This window comes from Gymnogyps californianus, chromosome 7, assembly GCF_018139145.2.
Source record: "Gymnogyps californianus isolate 813 chromosome 7, ASM1813914v2, whole genome shotgun sequence".
NCBI lineage: Eukaryota > Metazoa > Chordata > Aves > Accipitriformes > Cathartidae > Gymnogyps > Gymnogyps californianus.
Genome location: NC_059477.1, coordinates 44,505,304 through 44,525,506, shown reverse-complemented (window position 1 = coordinate 44,525,506; position 20,203 = coordinate 44,505,304). Strand labels below are relative to the sequence as shown.

General features: G+C 38.3%; 1 protein-coding gene across 3 annotated transcripts in view; it reads left to right on the top strand.

Annotated features, from left to right (window-relative positions):
• Positions 1–20,203, top strand: part of WDSUB1 (WD repeat, sterile alpha motif and U-box domain containing 1) — a 32,326-nt gene that overhangs the window by 10,032 nt on the left and 2,091 nt on the right. For 2 of the 3 annotated variants that reach the window (XM_050899495.1, XM_050899496.1), the window contains 7 exons: positions 4,350–4,442; positions 5,246–5,339; positions 7,569–7,602; positions 7,997–8,037; positions 8,135–8,241; positions 9,138–9,317; positions 19,182–19,322. In XM_050899495.1, the coding sequence (XP_050755452.1) occupies positions 4,350–4,442; positions 5,246–5,339; positions 7,569–7,602; positions 7,997–8,037; positions 8,135–8,241; positions 9,138–9,317; positions 19,182–19,322 (690 nt within the window). Of the gene's footprint in view, positions 1–4,349; positions 4,443–5,245; positions 5,340–7,568; positions 7,603–7,996; positions 8,038–8,134; positions 8,242–9,137; positions 9,318–18,226; positions 19,323–20,203 lie in introns of those variants that run through there. The other variant, XM_050899498.1, reaches the window with a different exon arrangement.

The window sequence follows — 20,203 nt, the reverse complement described above, 5'->3', positions numbered from 1 at the left end:
TCCCCCCCTTCCTCCTTCTTTCGACCAGCTTTCTATGCTGAGCACAATGCCATACGGTATTGTCCTGGTTTCGGCTGGGACAGAGTTAATTTTCTTCTTAGTAGCTGGTACAGTGCTGTGTTTTGGATTTAGTGTGAGAATGATGTTGATAACACTCTGATGTTTTAGTTGTTGCTAAGTAGCGCTTATCTTCAGCCAAGGAGTTTTCAGTTTCCCATGCTCTGCCAGCAAGCAGGTGTGCAAGAAGCTGGGAGGGAGCACGGCCGGGGCAGCTGACCCCAACTAGCCAAAGGGGTATTCCATACCATGGAACGTCATGCCCAGTATATAAACTGGGGGAGTTGGCTGGGAGGGGTGGATCGCGGCTCTGGCATCGGTCAGCGGGTGGTGAGCAATTGCATTGTGCATCACTGGTGGTTTTGTTTGTTTGGTTGGTTGGTTTTTTCCCTTCCTCCCCCTCCTTTTTTGTTATATTCCTTTTCATTACTATTATTATTATTATATTTCATTATTACTATTGTTAGTATTATATTTTACTTCAGTTATTAAACTGTTCTTATCTCAACCCACGAGTTTTACTTTTTTTTTTTTTCCCCCCTCTTTCCTCCTCCTCACCCCACTGGGAGGGGGAAGGGGGAAGCGGCTGCGTGGTGCTGAGTTGCTGGCTGGGGTTAAACCATGACAGGTATGGGATAACCCTGTGGTCAGCTGGGGTCAGCTGTCCCGGCTGTGTCCCCTCCCAGCTCCTTGTGCACCCCCAGCCTGCTTGCTGGCGGGACAGGGTGAGGAGCAGAAAAGGCCTCGAGGCTGTGCAAGCACTGCTCAGCAGTAACTAACACATCCCTGTGTTATCAGCACTCTTTTGGTCACTATCCAAAGCATAGCACCATAGGAGCTACTATTCCAGCCAAAACCAGTACAATTATGTCACAACACAGACTTTTTGTATAATTGTGCGGGAATACTGAAGAGTTGCATATCTAAGCTTACATAGGTTCTATAGTGGGAAGAAACATTTGCACAAACAAGGAGAACTTCTATTTGAAATATCCAGGTAGAAGTTCATCGCAGTACAGGAAAGTATCATAGCCAAACAACCAAATATTGGAAATTCTGAAATATTTATAAGAGTCTGAAAAGCTGGAAGGTTAATTTGTATAAATTTTTGTCAGGTGAAAGTGTTTAATAAAGAGTTAGAAAATCACGTAGTCATCTGCTTTTGATGGAGGTTGGGAAATTGGGCAGAAGCCTCATTGTCAGATTTCGGAAGTAATGTTGTAAGTTGTCTTAACAACCTTGTAGGTATACTTTTGTGCTTTCCAGATGTACTATGGAGACAAAATGGTCTCCGTAAAGAATGTAGTCTTCTGTTTTCAGAGTACGCATGAGCTGCTCTTTCAAAGGTACCAAAAATTATAACTTAGCAGCCACTTGCATCTTTCAGTGCTGAACACAGCAATAAGTACTGCTGTCTGTGTACCACCTTGTCTAAGAAGGTGGTACAGAGCAGGAGAAGAAGCAGGGAAAAAGGCAGGACAGAAGCAGGAGAAAGCTGAGAAAATAGAATGTGAGCATATACTTCAGTACAGAGAATTAGTGACTGACAATACCAAATCAATCAAATGTGTGTCCACTGAAAGGTGTAGGGACAGCACTGAATTAATCTGTCACAATAGAAAGGGGATTAATCTTTAAATAACACCTCTAGATCTTTCTTGGTGAAAATACTACCCAAAAAACTCCATTGTCAACTAAGAGTTGCATCTGAGGGCAAAGGAACACGTTGAAGCTGAAACAGATCAGAGTGGAATTTCCACCGCTCCATTTCCTCTTGAGATTATTCTCTTGGTTAAAAAAAGTATGTTACCAACCCTTCAGCCTTCTGCCAAGATAGAGAGAAATAGGCAAGAAAGCAAGTATTTCCTACACTGTGGATTTTTTTTAGCTGATTTATGATCATTCTTAATTTTATTTAAGCCATATGTTATTGAAAGTCAACATTTTTCCTTTTTGTGTGTTGCTTTTTAACCACTGAGGATTGAAACTTCTGGGATTATTGGCAGATTTAACACATTACAAAATCCACACAAGTAGTGCTTATCCAGTACAATTAAAGATGGTTTTAGATTGAGACTCCCTTTACCTGCTTAATTGAGAGCAAAATTAGAACCAGAGTTTCTGATTGGTTCTTTGTGCTTTAGACTATTTGTAACAGATGATTCCCCTACTTTTAAAGTGGATTCAGTCACAGTGCATAGAAGCTCGTCAGATCTAGAGCAGTTGTAATGCTGTGCGGGCTTTCCCATCTGACTGCAAAGTTTCAGTGCTGCCCTCCTCCTGAATAAGTAAACTTCAGTGAAATTACCTAGCGATACTGGTAAAAAATTGGCTGATCTTGCTAAAATTTTCTAGTGAACCTCAGTGGAAGACAGTGTAGTCCCCTCCAAGTTGTCCCAAAGAGCTCTGCGTGTACCACACTGTAATACCCCATTAACAAGTTGGTAACTGGTACAATAGTGTCAAAGTCTGTGCATCATGACAGAATTCTCATCCAGACCAAGTTTCCAAGTAACAAGTTCTTAGTTACCAAGAAATGTGTTTTTACAGCATGATAGCTAATGCGTGCTACTCATCTCTCTGTAAGACCCAAATCTTACACTGTAAAATCCTAGCAAAAATGATGCACTTTGCTTTAATGGTTAAGAAATTTGATGTAAGTCCTAAGATCTGCTACAGTCATAGTAGCTCTCATTGTTCCTGTGAACAAACAGGTCTATGTATACTGGGATTTTATTGTGATAACCATATGAAATTAAAATATACTTTATGTGGAGGAAAAGTGGAGATAAAATCTCTGGGGTTATTTTTTAAGACACTTGACAGTAAATATTTTGACATTTCTGGTACCTACAGAGCTGGAAAGATGAGCCCTTAAGATGTCTGATTTTCTGATTTCCAGCCTTAATCCTGGTGATTCTTGTAGGAATTCTAAGACTTGGTACTGGCAGAGTGTCGTGGTTTAACCCCAGCCAGCAACTAAGCACCACGCAGCCGCTTCCCCCTCCCCCTCCCAGTGGGGTGAGGAGGAGGAAAGCAAAGGAAAAAAAAGTAAAACTCGTGGGTTGAGATAAGAACAGTTTAATAGCTAAAGTAAAATATAATACTAACAATAGTAATAATGAAAAATAATAATAATAGTAATGAAAAGGAATGCAACAAAAGAAGGGGGGGGGGGGGGGAAGGAAAAAAAAACCCCAGTGATGCACAATGCAATTGCTCACCACCCGCTGACCGATGCTCAGTTAGTTCCCGAACCGCGATCCGCCCCTCCCGGCCAGCTCCCCCCTGTTTATATACTGGGCATGACGTTCCATGGTATGGAATACCCCTTTGGCTAGTTGGGGTCAGCTGCCCCGGCTCTGCTCCCTCCCAGCTCCTTGCCCACCTGCTTGCTGGCAGAGCATGGGAAACTGAAAAGTCCTTGGCTTAAGATAAGCGCTACTTAGCAACAGCTAAAACATCAGAGTGTTATCAACATCATTCTCACACTAAATCCAAAACACAGCACTGTACCAGCTACTAAAAAGAAAGTTAACTCTGTCCCAGCCGAAACCAGGACACAGAGGTAATGCCACTGAAGGATTGTTATGGTGACTTGTGTCAGGGTCGTATGCCAGCTCAGTGGAGTAGAAGAGCAGAAATAATTTGGCACAGGACTTAAGAATAATTAAAAAAAATTGAAAATGGGCTGAAACAACACATTTAGAATGGAACATGGTAATTCAGAAATATTCAAATCCACTGAATAGAGAGGGGAAAGCTATAAAACTATTACTGTTGTATTTCATCTTTAATGCAGTATTTCTCAAGTGGTTGGCTGGACTGCAGTCATGAAACATCACTTAGTTTATAAAAATGAAAAGCTGAACATTTAAAATTATGAAAAGAGCCTGTCAGATACTCTCAAATTTTGTACATGCGTATGTGGTTAAGTTTGGGAACTACTGAACCGTAGAAGAAATGGATATAACTATATAATTTAGGTTAAAAGACCATGTTGTTGCACTCAGTAGATAGAGGAATCAAACATTTACCATCAAGAAAACTTAAAATATGAGCCCAGTTCTGGTCTTTATCTGCTTGTTCAGGAAATGGTATAATAGTGATACCTATTTCTTACTTCTAAATGGTTTTAGAACTTCTGCAATTATTTTTATTAATACTTTTTAAAAGTAGTACTGAGATAAGGAAATTTACCAAGTTCTAGTGTAAGAATGGTGATGTAGTTTACTGATACGCTGTTATTTTCAGTGCTTCTTATTCCCATTAATATATTTGAATTTTATCAGATGGTGAACATGGATTCAGATACTTCCAGATGGCTTCTTGTGGTCAAGATAATCAGATCAAACTCTGGCTTATTTTGTTTGCAGATTTCTTAGGTGTGTATAGTGGTGGTTTTTTAATATTCCAATGTCTTAAGTCTTTAATGACAATTTACATATAAGATCAAATTTATACTGCTGTCATGGATTCACAGCCAAAGTAACCACAAGTTGAAAGTTTTCTTTTAATTGTTTAGCAGGAGGGCAGCTAAGGCATGCAGCACTTTGTGACATTGGGCCCTGCAGATTTTATTTAGTGATCTATTTATCAATAATTGTAAAGTAAAGATTAAAAAAAAAAAAAATCCTCAATTCCCTCAAACTTAATGTTATGATAAACATTTGGTTTTAATTAGTATTTTTATCTTTTGGTAACCAGTAACATTTCTGCTGTGGTCTTTGAGCAGGTTGATAGGTTGAAACCTCTTAATCTACCAGGCCAGGGAGAGGTTTCCTTTCATCTTTCAGTACATCTTGGCCCTCGAGCAAGAGCTGGAGAAATTAAAACAGTGTTGGCTCCTGCTAAAACTGCAATGTAGATGTGTGACTGCTATGTAGAGACTAGGCAGATGGCCAAAAACATCTTCAGTGGGTATTTTTTTGTAATCTATTTTATATAGAAGTCTGTAAGGATGAATATTTTGTGTACAGATGCACATTTAATTATCTAAAACACCGCTAGACATGCTAAGACTACAAAGTGAGGAAGTCAGAGATGTTGTCTCTGTGATCTTTTATCCCCTTTTTTCTAGACAGTATGTCACAGAGATCTTTGGTGCAGCTTTACGCTTCTAAAAGCAGCTTGTCTTATACCTTGTCAAATATGTCCATATGTAATAATTTACTTTTTGTATTTTTAGGTGTTGAATTAAAATATAAATGTACATTGAACGGACATTCTGCCCCAGTTCTGGCTTGTGCGTTTTCTTATGATGGGCAGATGTTAGTTTCAGGGTAAGCAGTGTCTTTTACTTGTTTAAATTTCATGCAGATGGCTGTCCAGGTTCATGCTTCAGTATTGTAAAACAGAAAGTTCAAAAGAGTTGGAGATTTTAAAATATATTTCTAATAATTAAGGAATAGTTCTGTGACTTCCAGGACTATTGAAGTGTCTTTCCAATTAGTCTGTGTCTTGTGGGTGATTGAGTTTGAAATCTAGGATGTTGCAAGCTCTGTTCTCTTGAGTATTGTAATGAGATTCATGATTTCCTGGTTTTGGAGCATTTATGTGGCCTTTCATGTGGATACTCTAGCATCTGTTAAAAATACAAAGATACATTGCAGTCTTGCTGTCTCTTTGGGACACCATTTAGGATTTCCTTCTCACACACTTTCAGGAACTTTTTATAAAGTTAAATATCTGGAGATTTTTGTCTTTGATAGATTTGGTTGAAATTAAAAATTTCTTCACTGATCCACACCCAGAGTATGGCAACACAAGCCTTTTTTCCATAAAAAGTGCGTGATTGAGATAACTGTAGACCTGTGTTTTTGATGTCAGCCCTGTACAGAATAATGGTTAAGACCCAAATTAATCAGGTACCATCAGTTAGAGACTAATATTATTATTAGTCTTTTTTAGAGGGTGGTAAGAGAGTTGCCAGTGTCATTGCAGGGTCACTCTAGGGTGGAGTGTGATGGGAAGGGTGGAGGTGATGGGAAGATTCCTAATGCCTGGAAAGATGCAGATGTCACGCTTACCTCCAAGAAGGGCAAGGTAGAGGATCCAGGGAACTACACGCCAGTCAGCCTAACGCCAGTCTCTGGGAAGGTTATGGAGCAAATCCTTCCAGTGGGCTTGGAAGCCATTTCCAAGCGCAGCGTGTTTGGGGAAAGCAGCAGGAACTAACTGAACAAGGGCAAACTGGGCCTGACCAGCCTGACTGCCTTCTGTGATGAGAAGGCTGGCTGTGTGAACAAGGGGACAGCAGTGTGTGTTTTACAGCTCAACTTTAGCAAGGCTTTTGACATGGTCTCCCAATGTAGTCCTATAGCCAAATTGGGGAGATAAAGATCGGAAAAGTGGACGGTAAGTTGCATGGAAAAATGATGGGACTGTCAGGCTCAAACGGTTGTTGGTCATCAGCAGCACGAAGATAAACTGGCAGCTTTCCTAGTGGCTTTCCTCAGGGATCAAGCTATCGAAAGAGGAAATTATAAATAAGGTAGATGTAATAATTTATTTTTTTAAGAATATTAATGACTGTATGCTTTTATTCTGCAATTCTCATGAAAAGTGCTTAATCACTTCTAAACTGAGTGGCAACTTGAAATAACAAAATGATTCAACTCTAAATTTTAATTTTCTTTTTTACGAAGACTTTCTAAACTGAAACAGAAAAAACTGATGTCTTGCAAAGGAAAAAGAAGATTATAATAGCCAGCAAATAAACTTAGAATTATACAAACCCCAGGAGACAATAGCTTGCTTTGACATTTTGCTTTGTATTCTTTTTAAGGGAGTCTTTTTCAGTATTTGAAGATCATTATGAATGTTTGTGATCTGGAGTTATTTTATTTTCCATTAGACATACAGATTATTGTTTTCGCTTATATTGTCATAAGAGAAATGTCTATCCCATAAAGTCTTTCAGGAAACACTGCTGTCATGGTAAATAACTACGCAATTTGTATTTCATGAAATATTTTATGTATTGATTGCATTGCACCACTATATTTTATGGATTGCATTGCACCACTATATTTTTGCAATGTATTGCATTGCACTACTTCCTCTAGCTTGCTTTGCAAATGAAAAGGTTTCAAAAATAAATAGAAGTGCTGAGAGTAGATCATGGATAGCCAGACTCTGTGCATCTACTTTACAGATACTGCTTGCAAAGACATAAAGTAGATATGGTACAGGCAGTGGGAGTGGTGGCCAGTTTGCATAAGCACTGTGCAAATCCTCTACATCAGAAATTCCCATGGCAGTGCAGAGTTTTCGTATTTAACTACTGTTTTTTACGTCATGCTGGAGGTATATCTAATCAGTGGTGTTGTTTTAAGGTGGGCATGGGTGGAGGGGATTTAGATATCTAAGCTTTTCATAAAGTGGTGTTAAGAAATCTGTTAGCTCTTATTTTGTTTGTGGAAAAGGTTTTTTTCTTCATCTTCTTAATTAAAAATAGTTTCCTTTTTCCTCTCTGCATCATTTTAATGTTGATGTGATTTTTTTAAAAGGTCTGTGGACAAGTGTGTCATAATATATGAAACTGTAAGTACAGCATGGTGCAAGATCATTCATTGGATTGTTGTCTTTAAATATCAGCGCTGCTTCTGCAGTGTCTTATCAACATAAAGAAATATTGAATAAAAACTATATAAACCCAAAATATTTACTGTGCATTGGGGGGGGTGGAGTTTGAGGAAAAATGTCTCGAGAATTGATCAGTCTTTCTCACTTTTTATTTGCGTTCTTTGAGGCATTTTTTATTTGATTTCTCTACAGTAGAGTATTATTCAATGAATTCCATACTTACATGTTATCTTCATATTGAAGTAGAAGGATTTTTTGTTATCCTAAATTTATCTTAGCTTCCAAAGCAAGAAGGACTGTAGCTTTTGACATAAAATTGGGAATGTTCAATATCACAAATATTCTTTTACAGAGTACTGGCAATACCCTTCATACTTTGTCTCAGCATACCAGGTAAGAATTCAGTATGATTATTCCGTTTTACTGTTAACAAATAAAAGAAATTAAATTCTTTTCTTGTGAATTTTCACACATTTATTTTTATTTGTAGATATGTTACAACTTGTGCTTTTGCACCATATAGTCCCTTACTTGCCACAGGTTCAATGGATAAAACTGTAAACATATGGCAGTTTGACTTTAAGCAACCCTGTGCAGGTTAGTGTGTGAAGTATTTGTAATCTGTTCTTGAAATTTAAAGCACAATATTGTTGAACACCTTCTGAAGATGCAAAAAGCCCACTTTTTCTTACATGCAGTTAGTTTGTAACCTCAGGATTATGTGCACGTTATTTATCTTTTGTCTGAATTGATCTTATTAATGTCCTACAGAGGTATTCTCTTTTTTTTTTTTTTTTTTTAAAGAAAAGATATATGAGAAGTATTTTAATTTTCTTAATCTGCTATATCTTCTTTTCTGATATTCGCTATTTCTTACTCTCTGGACAGCATTTAAGAGATGAGTATTATTCCCAGAGTGCTGAAAGACTTTTTGGACAAGTATCATTGGCGATGAGTTAAACCAAAAATATGCTAATTGCAAGCATAATTGTCAACAAGAAATACAGCTTACCAGTTGTTATAGGTGAAAAACCCAGGATAATTAATGTTACAAAATATATCAGCACCTGAAGTATGTGGAACAAAGGTACATAGATCTTTGTTCAAAGCACAAGAGTAAGTCTGGACTTCGGTCTGCTTTTCTAAGGAGGTGTGAGACTTGGTTTCAGTGTCTGCTGATGCTTTCCTGTCTTTCAGTTCAACTCAAATTTGACAGAAGTGTAGGCATCTGTGAGATTAAATTCCTCTAAACTTTGAAAATTGATAGGTAAAAGACAAACCCAAATTATTGCCCCCCACTGAAGTAACATGTAATAAGCATTTCTTTTGTTAGATGTTGGGGAATGTATAGTACTGAGAACACTTGAAAAACAGCATTCATTACTGCCGTTGTTCTTAGAACTGGGGTTTTTTTCATTGGTTTTTTTTTTTTGGAAGGGGGGAGGGTGTTGTTTATTCTGTTTTTAACTGTCTTTTATCTTTCCTTTCCAAAGGAAATACTGTAGAAAATGACTCTAAGGTGGCTGTTGAGGACTGGTCAGAGGATGATGTTTCAGCCTGGCTTTGTGCACAAGACTTAGCAGACTTTGTTGGGCTTTTCAAAATGAATAACATTGATGGCAAGGAACTACTGAATCTTACTAAAGAAAGTCTGACTAATGAATTAAAAATTGGTAAGAGTACAGAAATCTAAAGTTTTTAATCTTTAGAGTACGTGTGAAATGTTGGAATGAAAGCGAGTTAGGAGTTCCATACATGGATTTTTTTTTTTTGCCTGAAATGCTTTTTTATTTCATTAACAGGGCTGATAAAACCCCCTAATGTCACATCCACAATACTCTTTTGTGTGCGTGTGTGTTTGCCTATACCTAGAGACATAAAATGCACTTCCACCAACAGTGCCATATTAAGTGGTCTTACCTGCTTTTGTTTCTGTTTCCCTTTTTAGATCTTGTATCATTAAGCTGTGGAAAAGGAATTTCAGCTTTTGTGTATACTTAATGATTCTGACTTTGATAAATAGGGTACTCTGTAGTTTTTCCTGTCAGTCTGCAAAAGTGCCATGTTTATAATACTATGTGGTCAACTACCTTGAATTTAGCAGTGAAATTCTTCAGTATACTGTTACCATAATAGAAAAACGCAAGGTATGTTTTAGTTTTTACTTATTTTGGAGATGCAGTATTTGATGTTGACATTTAGTAAGGATCAAGCAAAGCTTGCCTGGCTCAGACACTTTATAATTCATCCGGTATCCTAGTTAATACATTGTCCTGTCACTTTATTGCAAAACTGTGATTACATTTTAGAAGGAATCACAAGGAAGTGCCATATTAGTAATGATTCCACAGCGGTAATTCTGAAATAAGAAATTTAAGGATGGTGAACTACACTGGAACTTTCTGGATATAAGTTCTCTATTCATTTTGATGGCTAGATTTAGGTGTAAATTAGGTGCTGGTATGTTTGGCAAAGTGAGATCAAGTATAGCAAAAGGCTGAATGAGTTAAGAAACCTTTTAAAAAGTACAGTTTTATTTTTAGAAGTTAGTATTCTTCATTGTAGGAAGACTGCTCCTTTCCTTTTTTGTTGTGTGTGTGTGGTATTGGTCTGTATCAGATCATAGTATCTCTGTGTATCAACTAACTCTGTTGAATTCTAGAAATCAACAGAGATGCTGGGAATCTGTCAGGAATTGTGATCCATGAAAGACACTTGGCTTCATCAGTTTCTGCACACATTTTCTTTAACATTGGAGTAGCCTAAAACTCTGTTGCAGCAATCACCAGCTGAGGCTAATCAAATAATGCTGACTAGAAAGTTGTGTGAGAATTGAATGCAGTGTGACCAACGATGAGAACTGACCTGCTGAATGTAGCATTCTCTATGGGGAAAAAAATCAACAAAAGCATGTGTTGCCTGATAGATTTGTAATGACGCTATCAAGAACAATTTCATACTCAAATAAGAAAATAAAATCTGAGTTGTAAGAGCCCATTGTAAGGCAGGCTATAAGATATAAAGGATGGATGTGGCTTTAGACAGAGCACATGTAGAATACAGGCTGATTATGGGAAGCTGTTGCTTTCTGGCTCTTTCATTTGCTATAAAAGGATGCAGTGAGGACTGATTGTACGTACATATAAGCTGAAGTAGCTTCAGTATGTTCTTTCCCATTATCAGGTAAAATGCTCATTGCTCAGTCTCTGTTCTCAAGACTTTGGTCTGTTGCCATGCTTTTTCTTCAGTAGGTACTTTAACACCCATCATAAGATTATAGGATGAGGAGTCAGATTTTCACAGGTATCGGGCAACTATAATAAATTTTTAAAAAAGCTCTAACTGAAATCACTTACTGTCTTAATAGGCATAAGTTACTCCACAAATATGAACCAGCATACATGCAATGTGAAGCAATGAGTTCCACTTTAATGGTTATATGAAAGACTTTTTTAAAACAAAATAATGAAATACACTGCTCAAAGTCGCCAAATAAAATCATTCAGATCAATCAGTTCTGAAGGGGTAAATGCTTGTGATTCTGCTTCTACATATCATTCTACAACTATAATAAGCACAGAATAGAAATTATGGCCTGATATATTTGACTTGAAGAATTGCTGTCTATCTGCTGTGGCTCAAGCAATTACAAAATAGGAAAATACTATCTGCCTAAAACTTACATGCTTTTCAGTGTTATGCAAATTCCAATTTAACTAAATTTTAGGAGTCTATCACTATACAAATACTTGAATGAGCACGTCCTTTCTCTCCTTGATAACCTGTTTTCTTTGCTCTAAAAATGCAACATTTACCAGTTCCATAAGATCTTGCCAAAGAACTCTTGAGGTTTTTCACAGTCTTTGCAAAGGGAGGTTTTTTTAGACCATTTTACTTGATGATTGATAGGATAGGAGCTTTTTCTTCTATTTTTTTTAATTAGCTGATTGTTTCTTGTCCTGTTAGTCTTTGCTTCACCTCTGATTTGCATTTAATAAAAAGGGTATCCTCACGCCTTTGAAGGTGTTTGATCTAAGAGAAAGTGATCAGCAAGTGGTTCACGTAACATTTCATTAGCTTCTTTGATTGTTTTTGACAGCTTTTTGAAAGAATGCTTCATTACCATGCAAATGGAACTAGCCTCTTTCCAACCTAATTGCCTTATAATATAAGTAACACTGTATTAAACTCTGTAAGATGTTGAGCAAAAGTAAAGTGACCATTATATACATTCTGGCTGAAAAGCTTGTGTACATTCAACAAAGTTCAGGATTTCTCATTCTTAACAGACACAATGACACATTCATTGCAATTTTGTGATGCTGAGTCAGAAAAAAAGGAATACGCATCCTCTTCCAATTCAGAATAGAAGGCAGGAGTACATTGTTCCATGCCTGCATACTCTTTTTCCTATCAGGCTAACTGAATTTGTTAATGTAAGGTGAATCTTGACTTCAGTTTGCTTGCAGAGGGTGGGCAGGAGATGAGACTAGGTCTAATTTTTGGAAAACCACCCCTTCAGTTTAGGGGTTAGTGCCATACAAAGTATTTTGTACTGTAATATCACAAATTGTAAAGAAGTTGGAGGCATTCCAAATACTTTCCCTTCTTCTGCAGCACATTGAGAAGGCTTCTTTTCATGTGACTCTATCCTGATCTAGGTTAGGTACGTAAAGAGAACAGATAGTCTTAAAGACAGTTCAGCCCTTTCCTCACTGCAGGGTGTCGTTGGAACATAAAACAAGGATGAATATGCATACATTGAATTTTGAAATCTCTGATCAGGCTAACTTTGTCTTCTCTTCATCAGCAATGTGCTATCAAAGATGTGGGTTTTTTTGTCTTCCTCTTTTGGTTTTAAGGTTTCACTCTAGGTACATACAAAAAGTATGAGTAAATTCTTCCCTGTTTCACATCTTTATCAAGAAACTGTGGGTCTGAAAATGAGCTTGAAAACAACGTTTTGGAGCAGAATTTGAATCACTTGTGATTCACCATGGCTTACATATATACTGAAGTAGGAGTAAACTTTGGGGAAATTGCTCAGTATAGATCAAACAGAAAATGGCACGTGCTTTGCCTGTATCAAAAAAATCTTATTTTAAGTGTTCTTTTATAACTAGTTTTCAAAAGATGATGTGTCATGGATAATTCTTTAATCTCTTTAATCAGGAGGTAGTTAACTGAGGTGCAAACTGGATGCAATAATCTTTAATCTGTTTGCATGAGAGGAATTCAGGAAAAATAGCCCATGTGATCAAGATTGTAGAAGATGCCCTCAAAATCCAGTTATAACTACAGAATTATTTGGTTCTTTTTTTACCTTTCTTTCCTTTGGTTATATTTTTAATTTTTCTTGATCCCAGGCTGATCTTGTAGATTTTTACAAAATTGCCACGCAAACTGTTCCTAAGAACAAGCATGAACTTTTATTGTATTTCAATACTGCATTTCAATTCTTACACTGTCTTTGTCTTTACATATGTCATTACATAATCCTTATTAAGGAAATGTAGGTTAATTTTTTTCTTTTGCATATATTTTCCTTACTCTGTGACATCTTTTGTCTTTGCTGATTAAAAGTACAGTAAATCTGGAAGCACTGGTGTGTTAAGGCCAGTCTGCTTGACAGTCTGCAGATGGAGTAGAGCAGTTGGTTGGAAGACTGTTGTATCAACTCTTTATTTTAGTACTGAAGATGGAAAATTAACCAGAGTAGAAACTAGTATTTACCACTACTAGATGGGAAGAAAAAATTGTGACACATTACACCTGCAGGTTTTTGACATAAAACAATTTTTAAAAGGAGGAATGTTTTATGCTGCTGCAAGATGAAGATTACTGATATCTGGGATGCATTTCCAATCTTGACAGGTTAAAATTGTAGTGTGACAGTTTCTAGAACTACAGAATTACTTTTCTCATTGTCAGATTTCTTTTTTCCTCTTCTGCTCACAATTAAGTTGGAAAGAATGGCTGCTGTCTCAAACACAGATAACGGCTCTTTTTTCAGATTCACAGCTATTGTATATTCTCAGTAAATAGGTAATAATAAGTACTCAAATCAGTTTCGGGATACTTAAATAAACTTGTAGTCCTTCGTGGGGGAATGTGTGTTAATCAGTATTTATGATGCCTTACATGATCATGAAAAAGAGTTTATACCGCAATATGTACACTGTAGAGAGAAGAGCTTGCAAGTCCCACAAATCTCAGATCAGAGTATTCTTCCTTTAAAAAGAAAAACAACCATCAACCAAAACTAATGCAATTTTCATAGACTCAGACAAAATACTGGCACTCAGGCTCCACAGGTCATTTTTATGCAGAAGAGATTGATTACGTTTAATGGAACTGAAATGAATGAATTGAATCTTTACTAAAACCAAAGACTTACTGCTCACAGTAACAGGCCCCTCTTCCCCAAGCCATCCCCACCATTGGATTTTTATTTTGTTTTTAAGGGGTTTTGTTTTCTGCCAAGAACCAGCTATACTACCTTCACTTGCAATAGGACATTACTATATCTAAATTGAGAACATTTGTAATAATACATTCATATACCATCAAATTTAAAAATACCAATTGGGAACACTAAGTATATGTTAGACTGGAGCTGTACATCAGTATAAAAGGCAATGATGACTAGGCTACTGGGCATTTTAATCATATTTTCGGAAAACAATTTCTTCTGAAATGTCATTCTCCCCCCCAACGTATAAGATGGTGTTCAGTTTTGGTCAGAAGTTGCATGCGTTTTTTCAGCATGAGTTTCCTCTTGGATACAGCTGTTTTGGGTTTTTTTTCCCCATAAATCAAATATGCATTATTTTTGTTTACATGGAGTGAGCGCATGGTCCTTTCACTGCTTTCTGCTTGGGCTGTCTTGTTTGATAGTGAAACTATAAAGGTAAGTCATTTAATATAGCACTTTAAATAGCATAATTGAAGCACTGATGTCTTATGCTGCTTTGCAGATAGTCATACCACTATGGTAGTTGGTTTTGTTTCTAGTGAATGAGAAGTATAAATTGATTCTGCACAATGTGTGGGAATAAACGTAACTTGTGTGTTCCCACCCCCTCTCCACCTTTAGTGGTTGGAATCAAGCATTAAACTAGATTGTGAACAATCTTTTTGGCAGAGGTATTCATAAAATATATCTCACAAAATATAATCAAACTTGATGAGAATTTAGAAAATATTTAGGTTCCCATACATTAATCTCAATATAACTTGTAAGTGTAAAGCCCTACCATGAATCCAAATTTAAGTTAGCAGCATTTGTGCTATTTCATAACATCTAATTCTGTGCCAAACATTAAAAAAAAAAAAATACAGAGAGTTGAGCAACTCATCAAGATACTCTTACTTTGCTCTCTAGAGCTGTTAAAAGAGAACTTAATGAACATTTTCTGCAATCAGTTTAGCAGTAGCAGTGTTGCACAGTGGTGAGGTCCAGTGGGAACAATCTCATGCATTGCAATAAAGGAGCTCTGTTACTGAGACCTTGAACAGAAGGTAGAGCTCCGTGTGTATCATGAGGGCTTCAGTATGTCTTACCTAGGTTTTTTAAGGTTTATCATAATCTTGCCAAGAGGATTGTCCACAGTGAGGTTATTTTTAAAATTTTTTTAAGAATGGACAGTTGGGAGTAAATGAAGTTTTATGGGTTTATTGATATTGTGTGAATGAGAGCGCACCTCATTATAAATGTGATGCACTTTTCTGGGAGAGTAATGCCAGTGTACAATTTAATTGTAAAAATAAGTTATTTCCATTTTGATACAGGTTGCTTACAAAAGCATTGCCTGAACATTGAGGTGCTGCAAGTCTAATACCTTATCTCTCATGAAATAGGAGCATACAACAATGAAGTATAATTTGCAGGCACAGTGTGCAAACACACCTTATTGTTTTGATGCATTGTTTGAAGATAGCAAAGTTACTGTTGATGCATCTTCACTTTATCAGCTTGAGTGCCTCTGAACTAAACAGTCTGAAAGAAAACAAGGCAGCATGGCATAACCATAATTATGTTTGTAGTTTTATTTTTAGATTAGGTGGACGTTAAATCTTTTAAAAAACACAGGTTCAGGCGTTCTTCAGTCATCCCTTTTTAAGCCATAGGACAGCAATACTGTACAACAGGTGTAGTGTATTGTAACGGAGAGATGTAAATGACCTTGTATGACAAAAGCTAAATGTGAAGGTTAATGGAAATCCTGTTAATTATACTTTTACTGAAATGGTATGTCCTTACATTTAGCATGACTGGAAGGACACAGCAGTCAGTAAAAAAGCAGTCAGTCCCTGTAATGTTCGTGGTATTCAGATTTTTACTCTGTAATTACTTTTTTAATCCCTGCAAACACATAGTCACTGTGCCAATAGTGTGCTTTGTAACACATCAGGCATTTAGAGAAATGACTGTATTTGTGGCTTGAAATTAGTTCTTTACATTCTGCCAGCTCCTTTTATTTTGGATCTTGCCATTTTATGGCTTGTATTAAATTTAAACCAATGTTTATATCAATTTAAATGTTTTAAGCTTTCAAAGTTGTGTCAATATTTTAAAGGCATTTTTCTAAGACTAATATTAAAAAGCCATTCTAAGATTTGTTGACGAGCTTTTTCAGGGTTCCTCTGACAGGGTAATGTTTTTATTATTTTATTGAAATCTGGCACAGTTGGAAGTTAAACACTCACTCTGGCGTGGTAGAGTGGGAGAAAGACACAGCTAAGAAGTGAATGGGTGTGATACTTGCCATGCAGCAGAAATTAGCTTTACCAGGAGACTGACAGATTATCTGGGCAAAAAAGAGGCTATCAGGAAGGTAATTTTGCCCACATGCTATCATAGAACCATAGAATCATAGAATGGCTTGGGTTCAAGGGACCTTTAGAGATCATCTAGTTCCAACCCCCCTGCCACGGGCAGGGACGCCTTCCACTAGACCAGGTTGCTCAAAGCCCCATCCAACCTGGCCTTGAACACTTCCAGGGATGGGGCGTCCACAACTCCTCTGGGCAAACCTGTTACAGTAAAAAAAATTCTTCCTTATGTCCAATCTAAATGTGCCCTCTTTCAGCTTAAAACCACTGCCCCCTGTCCTGGCACTGCAGGCCCTGGTAAAAAGTCTCTCTCCATCTTTCTTACGATCCCCCTTTATATATTGAAAGGCTGCAATCAGGTCTCCCTGGAGCCTTCTCTTCTCCAGGCTGAACAAACCCAATGCTCTCAACTTTTCTTCATAGGAGAGGGGTTCCAGCCCTCTGATCACTGTTGCAGCCCTCCTCTGGACCCGCTCTAACAGGTCCATGTCTTTCTTGTACTGGGGACCCCAGAGCTGGACACAGTACTCCACGTGGGGTCTGACGAGAGCTGAGTAGAGGGGCAGAATCACCTCCCTCGACCTGCTGGCCACGCTTCTTTTGATGCAGCCCAGAATATGACTGGATTTCTGGGCTGCAAGCACACATCGTCGGCTCATACCTAATTTTTCATCTACCAATATTCCCAAGTCCTTCTCTGCAGGGCTGATCTCAATCCATTCAGCCCCCATTCTGTACTGATACTGGGGGTTGCCCTGACCCACGTGCAGCACCTTGCACTTGGCCTTTTTGAACTTCATGAGTTGGCCCACTCCTCAAGCCTGTCAGGGTCCCTCTGGATGGCATCCCTTCCCTCGAATGAATCAACTGCACCACTCAACTTGCTGTCATCTGCAAACTTGCTGAGGATGTACTCAATGCCACTGCCTATGTCACTGACGAAGATATTAAATAGTATTGGTCGAAGTACGGACCCTTGAGGGACGCCACTCGTTACTGGTTTGCATTTGGACATTGAGCCAGTGACTGCAACTCTTTGGACACGGCCAGCCAGCCAACTCCTTATCCTTCTAACAGTCCATCCATCAAAGCCGTCTCTAATTTAGAGACAACAATGTTGTGTGGGACCATGTTAAAGGCTTTACAGAAGCCCAGGCAGGTGACATCAGTAGTTCTTCCCTTATCCACCAACACAGTCATAGAAGGCCACCAGATTAGTCAGGCATGATTTGCCCTTTGTGAAGCCATGTTGGCTGTCTCTAATCACCTCCCTGTCATCCATGTGCCTTGACATGGCTTACAGGAGGATCTGTTCCATGTTCTCTACCAGGCACAGAGGTGAGCCTGACTGGTCAATAGTTCCCAGGGTCCTCCTTTTTACCATTTTTAAAAAATGGGTCAATCAAACTGTAACTCATACTAAGGAATGGAACCCCTACAATTGGCATGTGGTTTTATTCTTCGTGCTGCATGCTTCCATTTTGTCAGTTGGCACTCGTTGTCAAGGTGAATGCATAAATTAATGGTGGCCTGAATTTAAGAAATAGGAACGTGCTTCTGGATCTCCAGTAACAGGGTCAGAAGAACTCTTAAGGCCTGGATGCAAAATCTCAGAACCTCTGTGTGAGTTTTAATTGTATGTGTGTTGTGCAGACATGGCTCAAAGGTAGAAGATTAAGTACATGCTAGTAAGCTTATACTTGAGTGGATGGTTCTACTTCATGTGTTTTTTTCTCCAATTATGCAGTGCAAAGAGTGTCAAGAATAGGGGCCAGAACCTCGTAATGGAGTCTCCTGATCCTGCTACAGTGTCAGGGAATTTTGCTGTCCTGCTTGGTGTAATATTCTAGTAGAAGAGCAGTTGATGCATACGCTTGGGAAGTGAGAGAGGTGGACTTGATGCTGCACAGCCTAAGGCACACTGGAATCCGGACTGCCTGATGCCTGGGGGCAGTGCTAAACCACTAAGCTGTTAACAGAGGGTTGGACGTGGTGTAAATATCACAGCCTTCGCATCTTGTTTTGTGTAATGCTACACCAACAGCAGAGTCCTTGTGTTAAGTATGCTCAGCCTTATTGGAATTAGACTTTTGGGGAAATTAAGCAACATCTCACTGCCTCCTTACTGATCTGTGACAAATTTAGCACTTTACGTCCATAATGGTGACATAAATATGACCCTATGCCAAACTGCAGGGCAAACCTGGTCCAAGGGTGATGAGTCCTCACACAGGTGCTTTGCTGGTAGGTAGTCATCTGTTTGGAGGTGATGGTGGCACTTGTGCACTCTTATAGCTTCATACCGTTATTTATATAGTCCAATTTCAAGGGAGAAACACTGCTATCTTCCACTCTGTTTTATCTACAGTTAGCTTTGCACATGCAGCAATGTGTGTGATTCCGTTTTCATCAGCTAAAACGCTGTCCTGCCAGGTAGCCATGTCTTTGCAGCACTGTTGCACTTGTACTTGTTTTACTGTTTGTTTTCATTACTCCACAAAGTTATTGTTAGCCAGCAAGAGCAACATGCTGTAGTTGAGCTGTTTGTAGTGGTGGCCAGGGGTGTCTGCAGATTTTTCTGTGTTAGGTGGGGTGGCGAGATGGAGCTGTGTCTCCTGTAACACAACTGCTGATTAATGCAAGACCTAACCTGTTTGCCTTACATGTCTGTGTTGTCCACTTATGTACGAATAACTTTTCAGAGTCTCTAGGCCTGCGCAGTAAAGTCCTCCAGAAAATTGAAGAACTGAGGATGAAAATGGTCTCTGTTTCTGCTGCTATCCCTGATGAGTTCTTATGTCCTATAACAAGGGAGCTTATGAAGGATCCTGTCATTGCAGCAGGTATGTCTTTAAATGACGTTGACTAAAATGAATTACTTAAGGGTAAAGATAGGTGTGGGAACAGAAAAACGGGCATATCATCTGATCAGTTGTAGAAAGATAAACTATTCTAAATAGCTGTTGCAACAAAATAGAACTGTAGTAAATGTTTAATTTGCCAAATTACCTCTCTCATATGGAGAAAAATACTGTATTAAGCAATTCACTTAGTGTCAGCTCTGCTGATGAGGCTGTATTTTTTTTTTTTTAATGTTCATTCTTTTATGTGCCTTTGCAAATACAATTACAAGCCTAATTACAGAGTTTTCTGAGTAAGTGCAAAATGGAATTGTGCACATGGGGGGAGAACTAGCTAGCTAGTTCACTGCCCAGCACTATAGCACTGAAGTTCCTGTAGTATGAACACAGCTGACTTCTTTAAGATGTGGGCAATTTTGCAGATTCAAATTGGAGGAATTTAGATATTTCTGAGATTAGAAAGTAACTGAAGTGAGCTGGACATTTTGTTTAGTTCAGTAAGCTAAGTAAGAGTTAAGTAAAACTTCTATGCCTCTGTGCTATGTAGAATTTAAGGAAAAAGAAGGTAGAATGCCAAACTACCTATTTCTTTTATTCAAGTGATCAGCCTAAAGAAGATTTTTTCCATGTTAAAAGCAAGAGGCTCATATTCAATAAGGGGGAAGGAAATAGAGTATAGCCCTGTGTTAGAGGAGGGGTGGAGGACACAGGTTTGTATTTCATCAGGCAGAGGTGTTCCTGGGTGATTGTGCTAATACTTGGCGAGGGGGGTGGCGTGGTTTATTCCTCTATTTCTGTTCTTTAAGTTTGTGTTGGTACTGACTGGAAGATCTGAAGTCCTGGAACGGGATGGGTGTCGAGGG